Source organism: Palaemon carinicauda, unplaced genomic scaffold (genome assembly GCF_036898095.1).
Source record: "Palaemon carinicauda isolate YSFRI2023 unplaced genomic scaffold, ASM3689809v2 scaffold187, whole genome shotgun sequence".
Lineage (NCBI taxonomy): Eukaryota > Metazoa > Arthropoda > Malacostraca > Decapoda > Palaemonidae > Palaemon > Palaemon carinicauda.
In genome coordinates, this window is record NW_027169447.1 from 1 (window position 1) to 15,349 (window position 15,349).

Sequence of the window (15,349 nt, forward strand, 5' to 3'; positions counted from 1 at the left end):
GTAGGTTTATGCTTACATTTTCTGTGTAAGAGTTAGGTGGTTGTAGGAGGATTATCTCACAGTTTCAAGGTAACTGTAGCTCTAATTTACTGTTTTTCTTTCGTTTTCTACTTTTAGAAACTTTTAAATCGAGCACGGAGGTCTCCTACACATTTACCAAACTTATTAACTATTGCTTTATAATGCAAATGTATTTTCCCTCCAGTTGCATTTTTGTAATGAATAACTCCCCCAGTTTTTCTTTGAACGTTTGATTTAACCAGTGGCAGATGGGCATTATTCATACTGGGACATATATGTGCCTGTATCTTTTAAATGTCGCCTTCCATATGATTCTTTAGAGTGAATACGTGATAATTTAATTTCTAGCCAAGTTCATCAACCGTATATTTTTCATGCTAGTTAACTTTGTTTTATCAAAGTTTACCATCTCCGAAATATATACAGTCACGTGCACCATCGTTGCCAATTCAACAAGCATGAGATGATAAACTGAGAAGCATCTCTATGAGCAAGAGATCATCCATGAGTAATAGAGGCTGTATGAACACTATCGTTTACTCACAGGAGAGCCACCATGAACCCGATTGTCTCTTACCACTCACAGGAGAACCAGCATGAACCCGATTGTCTCTTACAAGCACAAAGCTCTTCACACAATAATGGTTCATGTGTTTTACGCTCTGGGAAGATAATCCTAGTACGCTCTTGCCTCGTATGGGAGTTGAAAAGTTTACGTACCAGAAATGCTTTCTTTGTCCAGAATACGTTTTTTTATGCTTTCCTCCTCCAGAATACTTTTTATTATGGGGTTCGGGTGTTCACCGCACTCGCTCTACGCTATACGATTGGAAAATTCACGATGTTTTTCACTGACTTTTGGGTTACGTAACTCTGGACAGCTGTTTTCCTGGTTCTTTCTTTTCCCATTACAATGAAAGAAGAGCCTAGAATTATTATCATTGCATGTACAGGTTTTGAGATTTTCCGTAACGAATGCCGAGGTTTCCTTGTGCCCTGACGTATGTGTTTCGTCTTTAAGGGAATGTTCCGATCATGTTCCCTTCCTGCAATACAATGGCCTTGAATTTTCTCTGCACGATTGGGTATCCCATGGGATCGATCACGATTTGGAAACCTTATGATCAGCAGTGGCGACCTAGAATTGGAAACCTGACGACCGCTGACTACGATCAGAAACCTGACAAGTTTATAGAGGGTGTTAGTGGTAGTGAAATATAGTGACCCTGGGATAACTCTTGCATGGCTCATTTAGCATAGCATCTATTTTCTTGGCATGCGATGCCCTGCTCCACACTGGTGTACAGTACTCAACTGGTGCATAGCCCAAGGCTAAAGCAGTCGTTGTTAGTGTGTGAGCATTGGCTCCCCACTTGTTTCCTACTATTTTTTTTAGCAGGGAATTGCAAGGGCCAACCTTCCCTTGGAGCTTTTGCACATGGTTGGTAAATGGCAGAGTTCTATCCGGTGTTACCCTAGGTACAATAAAAACTAGTGATGTTCTAGCTCTTTGCCACACCAGAGGATCTTGAGCTTGCGTTCAGCTGCTCTGTTCCTCAAGTGAAATACACAATCTTGAGTTGAGCTGGTTTGGATTCAAGGACCTTTTGTCATAGTATGGCCCCATTTGCTCCTTGGTGGCCGATAGTTGTTTTTTAACTTCTTCAAAGGTTGTGGCCTGTGTAACCAGACATAGATCGTTTGCATAGATGAATCTGCGGACATATGGTGGGAAAGGATGATCATTTGTATAGACAGTATGTTGAACAGCATTGGTGCAAGGACCTAGCCCCGAGGTAGGCCATTCTTTTATATTTGATATCTGCTTTTAGTGCCATTCATCTCTACTTAAAGTTTGTTGTTTTCAATGAGGCTTCAGATTGTATGAAGTATAATATCGTCTTGTTTTTCAATGCTTTTGATAGCTTCAAAAGTAGGCCACTGTGATTCATAGTGTCTGGTGATTTGTCGCTGTTTAACCTGTCTTTTACATGCTGGATTAGATTGAGGATCTGTTTACTTGAAGAGCGTCCTGGTCTGAACCCAGCTTGGTCTGGGGTGAGGAGGTTGTCTGCTTACTAGGTTTTGAATTTCTGTTTAGTATTAATCTCTAATAAAGTTTTATAGAGAGTATATAATAATGATATAGGCCCAAATCTCTTTGGGTTTGTTGGATCTATTGTTTCAGGAAAGCAAGTATCTTAGTTATTTTTCATTTTCTGGGTGTTTTTTTTTTGTTCTTATACTGTACATGAATTAAAAGAGACAATACCCTCTGTTGTACTTTGCTCCGAGATGTTTATGGAACTCATTCAAACTCCCATCTATGCATGCAGCCTTGTTTGACTTAAGCACTCATAACAAGCACTGAGAGGCCACATTGCTTCCATACGGTTCTTGAAAACAATCCTCTCCAACCAACGACAGTCATGCGTTCACACAGTTCCTTCCGTGGACTAGATAGCGAGCATCCTAAGGGAGAAAGAAATTCTCAATGAAGATGGAGATGATGCCCTTAGTAGTAGTTCAGGCAGACCGCTCTATAGGAGTTGCAACACCGGTGACTCCTAGAGTTGTTTCCCCCATTCTAGAGTGAGTGCAGTTCTCTGAGATTCTTCCTCTGGAGTAAAAAATTCAAGTATGCTCTCGCTTTGTTCAGAGGTACGAGACTACATGCCAGGGATGTCTCCTCCTCTTTGTAGTTGGACCACTACAAAGTACAGGATGTCTCTTACCCTCGACCTGTGTTTGGTTCTCACGGAAATGAGTACATGCCTTTGTGGCAGAAATAAAGAGCATATCTCTCTCTCTCTCTCTCTCTCTCTCTCTCTCTCTCTCTCTCTCTCTCTCTCTCTCTCATTGGAGGAATACTGTACTACTTTGAGCTCCAGCTACCAGCATTAGGTCTCGTGCAAAACCGGTAGCTGGCATTGTTCCTTTCCTTCGTTGCTTCATTGACTCCTTCACCTCTGTCCATCGTTTCGGTGATTGCAGCACTAACATTAGGGATCTGATGACGTTCCAGATAAGGAGTGCACTTCAATTTTGGATTTGGAGTCAGTCGTCACGGAAACCACTTCCAGGATCTGCCGAGCAGCTTTTTGTTCGGCCATTGGCTGGGTGCAGGCTACAGTACAGTACTTCGCCTTGACACACAGCTCAACATTTCCAACAGGCATAAAGCAAGAACCTTCCTGGCACTGCAGTGATCTTACCAGAAAGCAAGGCCTTAGAGGAATAATCCAGCAGACACAATCAATCATCAGAAGCACGGAATTGGACCAGTAACGTGTCACTTCCGTGTATAGCGCAAAGGCTCCTTATACCTCTGGTATCCCCCTTTGAAAGACCCATTCACCCTCTGTTTGATCCAGAACTCTAGCTCTAGATCATTGGCCTATAAGCGCTCTTCTCTTTCAGGGACATTTGCAGCATTCGGGTCACCTTCCAACACACCAGTCCCTCTAAATACCAGAGTCTTTCCGCCCATTTATTTGGTTTGCCAAAAAGCCAAGTCTGTGGGTGAGTTCACTGTCAAGGTACCTCGATGATTCTCAAGGGCCCCTCACTGTGTGGCATCCAGTTTTGCTGATGCATCTCCTTTGAGTACCAATAGAACTACCCTTCTTGTCCGAGGGGCATTGTAGTAGGAATACTTTTCCCTGCAGAGCCTCTGCAATGAGTTGCGGTTCTCCTCATCTTCCTTTGCCAAGGACAGTCCCTTCAGTCTCTGCTGTAAAGTCTGTCACATTCTTACTAGAACTCTCGACTGAAAAGTTTGTACCTATTCCCTTTCGAAAGACCTGACTGGACTCTTAGAGTATATTTGTATGGTTGGTCCTCAAGGAATTCAAGCCCCTTAGGGAGGTTGCTCAATTCCTAAAGCCTTCCAAGCAGACCTTCCAATACTCATGTCTGGGCATCAGATAAGATTTGACCCTAGATCTCTTATGAGCCTCAGCCTAAACTTTTCGATGAGCGGACTGTTTTACATTTTGTTATCACAAATTATGCTCAGTGGAGGAAAGCCTTCTTCTCCCTGGTCCAGAGTTTGTGTCCAAGAGCCAACATCTGAATAAAGAGAGCTGTATCCAAAAAACACTATTTCTTTCTAACTTTGTGAAACCATTAAGTGTGCTCTTCAAGGAAAAGGACACTCCAAAATCAAAGCATAGTTCTCTGGTCTTGGGTAGTGCCATAGCCTCTGTACCATGGTCTTGCACTGTGTTAGGTCAGAGTTCTCTTGCTTGAGGGTACACTCGGGCATAATACAGTATTATATGTTTCCTTATTTCCAATCCTCAGTGGGCTATTTTCCCTGTTGGAGCCCTTGGGCTTATAGGGTCCTGCTTTTCCCATTAGGGTTGCAACTTTATTATTATTATGATTATTATTATTATTATTATTATTATTATTATTATTATTACTTGCTAATAATAATAGTACCTTAACCAGCAAAGGAGTTGTAGGTCCAAGTAGGGCAAGGGCCTTCCTTTAGGGATATCAGGTCCTCCTAAGCACTTGGGAAAAACCTGTCAGTAGCTCAAGTATTCAGACCGCAATCTGCTCCCACTCGTTAACCAGTTACTTTACCTCCAATCCTCCTTCATTTCTTCCATCAAGCAGTCCAACCCCTTATACTTTCAACATATAGTATAATGCCCATCGAGGCCATGTATAATAAGATTTTTTCTCTAGTATATGGTGATTATGCTGTAGTAAACTAGTAGCTTTTGTAAATATGAGGACTACAATAATGCCCTGTATGGGAAAATCTTGGAAATTATGTTGTATGTTTACTTCATTCCGAAGAAATCAGTAAATCTCCTACATATGTAAACATTATATCTAATTGTGTACAGATAGAGTATTTATAATGTAGCTTATATATTTATTTTTATCCAGGATTGACTATTAATGACTTCAATTTTTTTTCAGGTACTTCTGATTTGGAACTATTTGAAATGGGGAAGAATTTCAACTGCTGGTGGCCTTCCCACACTTCATTTAACCAATATAGCTTTAGACTACCAATAGTTATTTGGTTTCTTCATTTCTTTTAAATGTAAGTGTTATTTCTATTTATTTCAATTAATTATTTGTATGTATCAAGTACCAAGGTTATAGAAAGCTGTCCTGAGTACAAGGGTTTTAATTTTTAACTTACTTAAAATTCGTGGTTCTCATACCTTTTGAAGGGAGCTTCTTAACAATAAAACTAAAATATTGTTTTTATTGTACAATAAAGAGATTACTATTGTCAGTTGAGAATTTAAGTGGACCAAACTCAGTTCAAGACACTCCTGTTAGGTAGACCTGCAGAACTGCATTGACGTTAAGGCCGCCTCAGTGTTGTAAGGTGTCCTCGAAGACTCGGGTAGGGCCTGGTAACTGGCAAAGCTGCAGAGAAATTGTACTGCCATGTTTTATTGTTTATCTCCTTCCAGTGGAGTTCTCACCTATTAGTGCCACTAGAGTGCAAAAGTCTTGAAGCACAAAAGGACTCTCTCAATGTGCCAGCATGTTGATATGGCATCGGCGCTTTTGGTCTGTCCATTGTCTCGACCCTAGGTGTCGTAGGGGTTGGGCTCCTTATACTTTCTTCATAGCATCTATGAACTGCAGAAGTTTTTGTGGAAACGACAGAAGGGGCGAAGCCTCCTGAAGGTTTGTTTCGCCCTGCCACCATCCCAAGTAGTGTTGAAATCCTTCCTTATCAGCACTGATGATAGAGGAGGTAGGCTGTCATGTGCCCCGTGATTCTGAGTCTCATTACTGTCTTGCGTCACGTGACTCTTGACATCTTATTAATGAGACGACTGTTCTGGAACGAGACGTTCCAATGACAGAGGATTCGGCAACTAATGCAAAGGTTGTACTGGCAGATAGAGCTGTTGAATGAAAGGGATTTTCACCAAACAAAATCATACCAGTCTGTCCTGAGATAGGACGACTTTGTATTTCAGTACGGTGTCGATGTCCATATCTTGGCAAATCTATATTTGTTGGGCATTAGAGCTGACTCTTCAGGTTTACCACAATCCCCAGCTCGTGACAGAACAAGAAAAGTCTTTCTCAGCAGGGAGGATTGTCCTCCTAGCCTGTCAGGATCAGCAACGGTCCGGGTAGCGCAGGAGACGAGTGTTGTTGATATGTGCCTATATTAATACAGTAAAAACTATTGAAACTTGCAGAGCTGTCGAGCGAACAAAGCAAAGAACTTTGCCTTAGTATGCTCTGCTTGCTTATGACACAAGACTTTACTTCCTGGCATTAGACTAGATTCTGATTTGGAAGTATGCATCCTAGAGTCTGCAGGCACTTGTTCTGGGTTGAAAGGTCGATGACTGGCCTCCGGCTTCCATGCGTCTTCTCAACAAGCGAGTCGACTGTATGAGTTGTACACACTGATGGAGTCTTTAGGGTATTCAGCTTGTCAAAGTTTTACCCGGAATCGTGGACTGCCATATTTGAGACTTGAATCCAGCTCAATTATTTTATTTATTGGAAGTCTACAAGCCAGAAGATCATGCTATCATAACTCCTCTTTCCTTTTGTTCAAAAGAACTACATTTCTCTTTCCTTTTGTTCTAAAGAACTTACATTTAAGTCAACAATTGGCAAGTCTAGAAAATACAAGTTGAGGCTCATGGCATGAAAGTCCTCTTGAATTTAAGAAAATATAAGGATCTGGTCTTCCCTACACCACCCATAACAAGGAGCTAGGTGTGCAGGGAATGATAAATCTCCAACACCTTTATTGGGGAAACAACACAACATATATACTGCAACAACTTTATTAATATAATACATTTCGTTATAAAAATTGATTACATTATATACAATTATCCTACAACCATTGTTCCCTACATCACAGGTCTGCTTGTAATTTTTTTAAAACAGATCTTGGCTGTCTCATTTTCGCATCCAATCAAACACGTAATATGACGGAATAATTAACGTCTCACTGCCAAAAGCCCTCGCAAATCAGAACTTTTTTATTTTAAGGTGGGCCACATTAAAACTGTATTAATATAAAGTTTAATCAACAAAAGAAATTACATCATAAAAGCATAAAAAAACTTTACTCAAGTCTACATACAATAAGACAATAAAATGGACACAGACATTGTTGAGAAACTCAGGAAATTAATGCTTTGTCATACTATTATTAATATCATGGTATATATTTTCTTAATGATTCATAACTTTAATTTCAGTTTATTTAACGTGATAGTCTTCTTCACCTTGTACTCGCTCATATAACCTAAGTTTTATTTCTAATAAAACATAACTAAATTATTTATGCATATACAGTACAGTATGGCCAGAGCTTGGCCTCTGCTGTGAAAATACCATAATAATATGATAACAAAATTGAAGTTCTAAGAACGAAGCTAGGTACATCAATTTTCACGTAACGTAATTGCCGTACTATTTGCCTTGAAAATATTCGCACATTTAAGATACCATTTCTCAAAATATGTGGTAAAGATGGAACTCTATGAAAGGGGGGGGGATGGAGATGTGTTTTTGTGAAAGGGACGAGTCCTTTTGAAGCGAACGCATTTCAAACGAAGTTCCATACGCAAAGAAACGTGCCACGCAATCCAAACAACCAACTTTTCGTAATCGGAGCCTTGGATAAATCTAGTCTCGTCCTATAGGGCCATTGGAAAATGTGTATCCTTATTCAAGATTTCGAAGAATGAAGTTATAAAAGTATGAAGATATAAAAGTAGAGAATATGGTGTTACTAAACTGAAGGAAAATTTCTTTGTAAAGGAAGGACACATTTAAATGTCAAACCGAAGAATGTAGGTTTAGACATCAATGGATGGAGCATCTACGTATATTTGGTATCAAGAAACTCCTTGTAGTTAACTAATAGATGGCTTGAGGGTTTGAACCATGGAAGGTCCAAAACTACAAGAAGGCATGTTCACTGCTAAAGACATTATTAAGTAACCTAACTGGGGGATTCCCAATGTAAATATTCCCCTTAGTGCTGAAGCAGCTTTTCCTAAATCCACCCAGAAACTGGCATGGCAGATTACCTTTTAAATAAAATTTAACCTCATTCCACCTACATGAATCGAGTTGGTTACCCACAGATTTGTACATTTGGACTGGTTTAAATTGTTCAAGATAAGAACCAGCACTGGTGATTTCTACATAAATACCTTGAAAAAATATATACTGTATATATGAAAAGTCCAAATGTTTTGTCAACTCATTAGCAAAGATTAATTGGGCCCATTTTAGAATACCAGCCAAACTCGGCTGAATCCCTCGTCAGGCTGGGAGGAGCGGTGAGAGGAAAGGTCCCCATTTGTAAATAGTTTTAATGTCAGCTACACCCCAAATTTGGGGAAGTGCCTTGGTAAATAGAGTTTGGAATACGTATCATTCTTACAGTGCAGGAACATTTTTCCATGCCACCTATTATTATGTATAATCTGAAATATTCTCCAATCTGTTCAGAAGTTTAAGGATCATAAGGCCGAAGGAGGACGGGTAAAACTAGCCGACTAAAATCTTGATCACTGATCACTAACTAATCTAATAAGAGACCCAACAGATATGAAGATATGAACTAAAGCCAAGCTAATTTTAGTGATGTTACATGGAATATTTATCAAACCAAACTGAAGATCGATCACTGCAGAGAGGAAGGGACAAGACAGTTAAGCACCAGTTATGCGAGACGGCACATAACGAGCGAGATTAGATTTGTCCAGGATGGCAAAGAACAAATAATCAAGACAGAAGGGCACCAGTGTTGTTTGGATTACATAGAACGTGGATTTGTCGGACTTTCCTTTAAGGACACCCAAATTCGAAAGTTAACCCCTGGATGTGAGCAACTGCTGCTAAAGATCGTTTTTGAAAGGAAATGCTTATAGCCACAAGTTGGTCAAAACCACGAAAGAAACATTTCTATAAACAAGTATTCGGGAAATGGGCAAAACCCCGTAAGACATATTTCTATAAACAAGTTTTCGGAAAACGGGCGAAACCACGAAAAATACATTTCTAAGCTTCAACGTTTTCGGAACACGGGATAAACTACGAAAGAAACATTTTCGGAAAACGGGCAAAGTTACAAATGAATAATTTTTACAAAGTTTGCGGAAAACGGGCAAAACCACGCAAGAAACATTTTTATAAACATCTTTAGAATTTAGTGTGTTTTAGCTTAAAGGTTTTATTACCACAGGTTATAATGACTTTTAAATGTTGTTAAGGGATGCTGTTATTTGACCTAGAACGGTAAACTACCCTAACTCGGCAAAAGGCGTTCGGCAATCGGTAATAAAATATCTTGTGGGACAGACACTAAGTTTACAATAAAGAACATTATAACAGAAAGCTAAACATGCATAATAATTGGTCAGCTAAAGTACGGAGCTGTACTTTAAATATATGTCGTCAAAGAAAATTTGAGATCCTTACAAGTAGTAAACTTTGTATTTACACACAGATCATAAACAAAAATACAATCTTTATAATCGCCAAATAAAAACTACACAATATTTTTGGTTTATTTTTTACAATAAATTCAGTTATTTCTCAGATTAATATATATATAAATATATATATTTTTCAAATTAAATTATGTAACCAAAATAAGTCATTCATAAATCATTATCCAAAACAAAATAATTTCAAAATGAAAAGAGTTCAAATGTATAAATAAAAAGGACAGATTAAATTTAGCAAAGTAACTTTTTTTGTTTTTTGAGAAAATCATCTTTCTAGAATATTTCAAACTAGGGATAAATAACACAAAATTAATTAACACGGTGCACATCAGTTTTAAAATAACAATGCTGTATGTACTGTTAAAAAAAAAAATAAAAAAAATTCTTTTGCTGAAAATCAGTTTAAAATAAATTCTCAGACTGTAATCACATGATTAATTTTTTTCCATGACATTAAATCGAGCTTTTCTAATAATGTCCCCCTAAAATCATATGAATCGGAGAATGAAAAGGACTTTTCATTCTAACATTACCCTTGGCTATTAACATTTTCACTTCAACTTATATAAATCTCATGTCAATTTCTGGATAATTTTCCTAACTGATGACAAATTTTTCGCTTGCAGTGCTACACAAAACAATCTTTTCAATCCACCTGGACATTTCTAAAATTCTAATTAGCCAACCTTGAGCATTAGTGCAACTGCTCATTGAGCAAAAAACTTTCTTTCAATATACCTGTACTTGGAAACTTTCAAACTGAATCACTTTTAAACACTGGAATGAAAATAAGGATAACTGGCCAAACCGATGATTCTCCTTTTAGTGCAGGTGTTCCGATAAATGATGACATATCTACTGTATCAGTGTAACTACAATTGGTGCAATACTTATCCAGAATCACGTAAGAGAAGACCTCATCTCGGGGGTTAGAAAAAATTAGGGGATGCAATGGTAAATTCACAATGAAAATAAAAATCATTTGCTATTCTCCATCTGGGGGGGGGGGGGAATACCAGTTTTACCTAAGTTGTCTATGAAAGTGTGTGGCAGTCCTTTTACTGAGGAAGCATTTTCGCACTTCTCAAAATAAGCAAGCACACTATTGGGCAGCAAGCCGCATAAATAAAAGAAAAAAAAAATTACGAGATTTCCATTAACTTGTAGCTTTCCACTGTCGAGATCACATGGAACTGAATCTTGTAAACCTATGAGCAACGAGTGTCGGCGTCACTTTACGGCAACTCCGGCTGATGTCTCGTGTCGCTGACAGCGGGCGGTACAGAGGGCATGACGCGCGTTGACCCCTGAGTTAAGTAACCGGAAACTCCCGGAACTGTCCCGGTCAAACAGTGCAACGCGGGAGAGGTGTCTAAGAATAGGTCGTGCTTTTGATCCCTATACTGCGCCCAGGTGCTCGATTTTTCAAGCAGCTCCACAACCTAAAGAAGAAAGTAAAAGAAAAGATTAAATACATTTAAAGTTACTAAATTAGTGAAGTAAAAAAATCTACATCAAATATCACAATATTTGAAGTAAATTGTATTTTTCCTAACGTTATAAAGGCGAGACTTTTAATAGGACTATAACATTGGCGAAGCTGAAACCCCCATTAGACTTTTAAAAAGGAAACACAGTTGGGTGCTGGGTGAACCCCCACCCACATGTGGGTAAAGCGACTCTGACTTCGGTCTTTGTTCCTATATGTGGACAATGTGGTAACGTCCTTGCCTGGTGATTGCCAGACTGGGGATCGAGTCCAAATTTGTTAGTTCCTTTGGTCGCTCCAACCTCACCATCCTTATGAGCTAAGGAAGGGGGTTTGGGGGACCTTAAAGGCCCAGTCTGTAGGGCATTGTCACTGTCCCTTGCCTCGGCCATTCATGAGCAACCTTTAAGCCCTTAAGAGGAAGGAAGTCCCTATGACCAAAAACTTTGCTCCTAAAGAGGAGCAGGCATTACAACTAGTACCTCCTAACTAACCTCCTAACTTCCCATTCAACAAGACTTACTGTAGGCCATTACCAGAATTTGGTATGTCAATGAAGAATCTCCATCCATAAGATATATTTTCTAGTTTATAGGTATTATGTTTAATGAATGTGTATACAACGGCTTCAATTTCCGCCTTGCTCGGAGGAAGGGGGAAATACTCGAAATACAAAAACACAATAGAGAAGGAAGTCACTCTGGTGCATAGCTTACCATCATGTAATGTCCGCTTCAGCAATATAATGACAATTGCTACATGCCAAAAGGGGGAAGAAGAAAGGAAAGATTGCCAACCTTTCACTCTAGACACGTTGCAACCACTATTCAGATGCAATGCTACTTGTCCTGCGATGGAGCTGGGCTCGCTATGCCACCTTTTGAGCTTCTACCACAGGTACAAGGGACCTATGGGTATGCTCCTGAAGGTAGTGGGCCTCCAACATTTCCAGACTCCAGCCTTCATGACCTGCACCACGGACAGATTCCTCCTGAAGGTTAAGCCGATACTCCTGACTTGTGTGCCCTCACCTTATGCATCTTCCAAGGCATAGGAGCGACTGATAGTTTTCAGAAGCCAAAAGGCAATGATATTCTTGGAGATCAGTCTGTTAATCTTCCAAGAGCTTAGGAAAAAAGTCTCTGGTGCTCAATCTGGAGTGCCAAGTTCTTTTGAGGTAGCGTGTCAATGCAGGTAGCTGATCATCTCTAGTGCTAGTTGCTTCTTTCAATGAGGAGGTGGAGAAGGTCTCAAACCTAGGATCGTGAATCGCCGAGTTCTATGATTTTGACACAAACTGTAGAACGCATGAAGAAGATACCTCCTTCCAACACTCGGTATGACCAATGCCATGTAAGTCTCCGACTCACTTCGCCAAGGTCAGGCTAAGCAGGAAAAGACTTCAATGTCAGATCACAATCTGATACCTCCTTGAGAGGTTCATTTGGAGGTTTGTTGAGAGATTGGAGGACAAGACTATTCGAAGCTCCACAAAGTAGAAATGTTTAAGCCTTTCAGTCTGAGGAACAGGCTCAAGGCCAAGCAATAGCCCTTTGCCGCAATGACTGAGAGGTGCTTCTCCCGGAGAATAAAGAAAAATAAATTGGTAATAACTTGCAGAGAGGCTGTTACACCAATCGTGGACATCTCCCTTGGAATGCCTCGAGGAAAGCCCTTCGCTTAGAGATGTTGGATAACCGCCACACGTCGAGTGACAAGAATCCCAAACAATTGTGGAACCTGTGTGAGGAATGCCAAACAGTTGTGGAACCTGTGTGAGGAATGCCAAACAGCTGTGGAACCTGTGTGAGGAATGCCAAACAGCTGTGGAACCTGTGTGAGGAATGCCAAACAGCTGTGGAACCTGTGTGAGGAATGCCAAACAGCTGTGGAACCTGTGTGAGGAATGCCAAACAGCTGTGGAACCTGTGTGAGGAATGCCAAACAGCTGTGGAACCTGTGTGAGGAATGCCAAACAGCTGTGGAACCTGTGTGAGGAATGCCAAACAGCTGTGGAACCTGTGTGAGGAATGCCAAACAGTTGTGGAACCTGTGTGAGGAATGCCAAACAGTTGTGGAACCTGACAGAAGAGGTTGGGCCACCGGGGTAGATTTCTCAATACTTCAACAAGATTATCAGCTGGTCGGTGAACAATTCGGCTTTTGGCCACTTGCAAGCCACCAGGGTCATATCTTGACACTGTTGGTTACTCGAAAAATCGTACAAAAAAGCACAAGCATTCAGGTTGCGTTCAATAGATGTTGGAATGTGTCTTTCATTACTACTGGCTGGTCTGGAACTGGAGGACAGTATACTGTAAGCTGCTTCTTCAGGTGTATTGCAAACAAGTCCATCCTTAGGACCCTGAAAGGGCAAGAAGTTCTTCCACTATGGCTGGTAGAAGGGACCACTCTGCCCAACCCCCCCTGCGGCTGAGTATATCAGCTAATACATTTCTCTTCCTTGGAATGTATCATGCTGACAACCACTGCACTGTCAAATGCCCAAGTGTGTGTCTGACTCGGCAACTCAAACAGGTCCTATGAAAATCACTCCCTTCTTATTGACGGTGGCTACCACGGTAGTATTGTCGCTCATCAACGCTACTAAGTGCCTAATCAAACTCTCTTTAAAAGCTTGCAGGGCTATAAGTGCGGCTCACATTTCCAGCAGGTTGATGCGCAGACCATTCTCGTTCTTAAGACTTTAGATCCTCCCTCTCCGCTGTGTTCACCTTAACCAATGGAAGAATTGGTGCCAGCTGACCAGTGAGGCTTCAGACCTCATGGTAACGATCATTGATGGAGGCACCAGTGGAGAATGAGATCCTCTAACTACAAAATATGTCATAGAAGACGTTGCCACGGACATGCTGGTAAACGTTGAAATGTAAGAAACGGTAGCTCAACCTCCCTAAGTCTGTTTATACGATCATCTATCGAAAAACACTGCTGCCATATCTGTCAACATCCCTAGGTACTCCATCCTTCTTGAGACAAGACTTCTTCCAATTGATAATGATACCCCAAATAACAAAAGGCTAAGAGTCTCTTGATCCTGGAGCAACTACCTTCTTGAAGACGGGATTAACCAAGCATCAATATACATTAGAATCTCATTCAAATGGACCCAGGCTGAGAGTAGCGTGAAAAACACTAGAGTGAACAACTGTGGAGCAATGAATAGTCCGAAGCACAGTACTTGGAAATGATGGACCACTCCGTCGAAGATGAAGCAGAAGTACATAATGCTCGATCAATGGACAGGTACCTGAAAATACCTGTCCTTCAGGTCAATAGAAAGTTAAGAAGTCCTCACTCCTGATGGTTGCCCGAACTGTGCTCGCGATCTCCATCTTGAATGGACTTCATGGGACAAACTCATTCAAAGAAAAGAAGAAGCTCATCAGTTTCCATTCTCCTGTCGATTTCTCAAACAGGAACAGTCAGGAGACCAGTCTCAAATGACTTCTAGTGTATTCTGTACAGACATCACCAACCTGTGCCTACGGAAATAGGGAGATAGAGACCACGGTGATATGCACTGGTGTGCTTGTGCCCATGTTTATCACCAGATTGAATGACCATGATCATGGCAATCAAGAGCGTGTTCTCGGAGAACATGTTCGGGTGGAGTGCCGCTTACAGGACTAGTGTGATCGCCACTCCAAACGGGACTTGGAAGGGTGAAACTTCCCATCTTGTGGGAAGCGAGACAGAGCATTCCACGACTTAAGCTCTTGTAAAGAATGAAAGGTAGAAGCATGAGGCTTCTTATCTATAGAGGGAGAAGTGCCAGATCTCCTTGCTCGTGGTGACCGAGACTTGGATGATTGTCCTCATTGCAATCCAGACGGAGTGGAACAGTTGCGTGGTGATAGTTTCTCACAAGTGAACCAGAAGGGAATGCTTCTTCATCGCAGCTTTATTCATTGGACAGTTGGCCACCAAAGGATCTCGGGAGTATCCTGAGGCAAGTGAGGGACCAGAATCGTTACCAGTAATGTTCTCAATCTGTTTCTTATAACACCAATCCTTAGAGCGAGAGCTGGAACCTGCCATTGAGTTTCCTTCCTGAGGGTCGGGCTCAGTGCAGCATTACACTCCCCTTACAGGTTGTCCTGTGCTTTCGCTACCTCTTCATCGTCTTCTTAGGGCAGGAGGTGATGATCATGCACATGGTAACACCTCTGAAGCTGCACACAAAGACTAAGCAAGAGAAGAAGCAGACGAAAGGGAGAGGATACGCTTCACATCCATCTTGGGTCTTTTTCCCAACAGTCGAGGATTTTTCATAAATGCAGACAATGCCTTCGCAGGGTTCCACCAAAAGGGTCATCACCCGGGGCCTCGT

At 40.9% G+C, this 15,349-nt stretch overlaps 1 protein-coding gene across 1 annotated transcript in view; it reads right to left on the reverse strand.

Moving 5' to 3' along the window:
- Positions 1-10,289: 10,289 nt before the first annotated feature.
- LOC137635869 (dnaJ homolog subfamily C member 13-like) overlaps positions 10,290-15,349 on the reverse strand; it is a 113,449-nt gene continuing 108,389 nt past the window's right edge. The window contains exon 39 of the mRNA XM_068368302.1: positions 10,290-10,948. Coding sequence (XP_068224403.1) covers positions 10,742-10,948 — 207 coding nt within the window. The 3' untranslated portion in view covers positions 10,290-10,741. The remainder of the gene's footprint in view (positions 10,949-15,349) is intronic.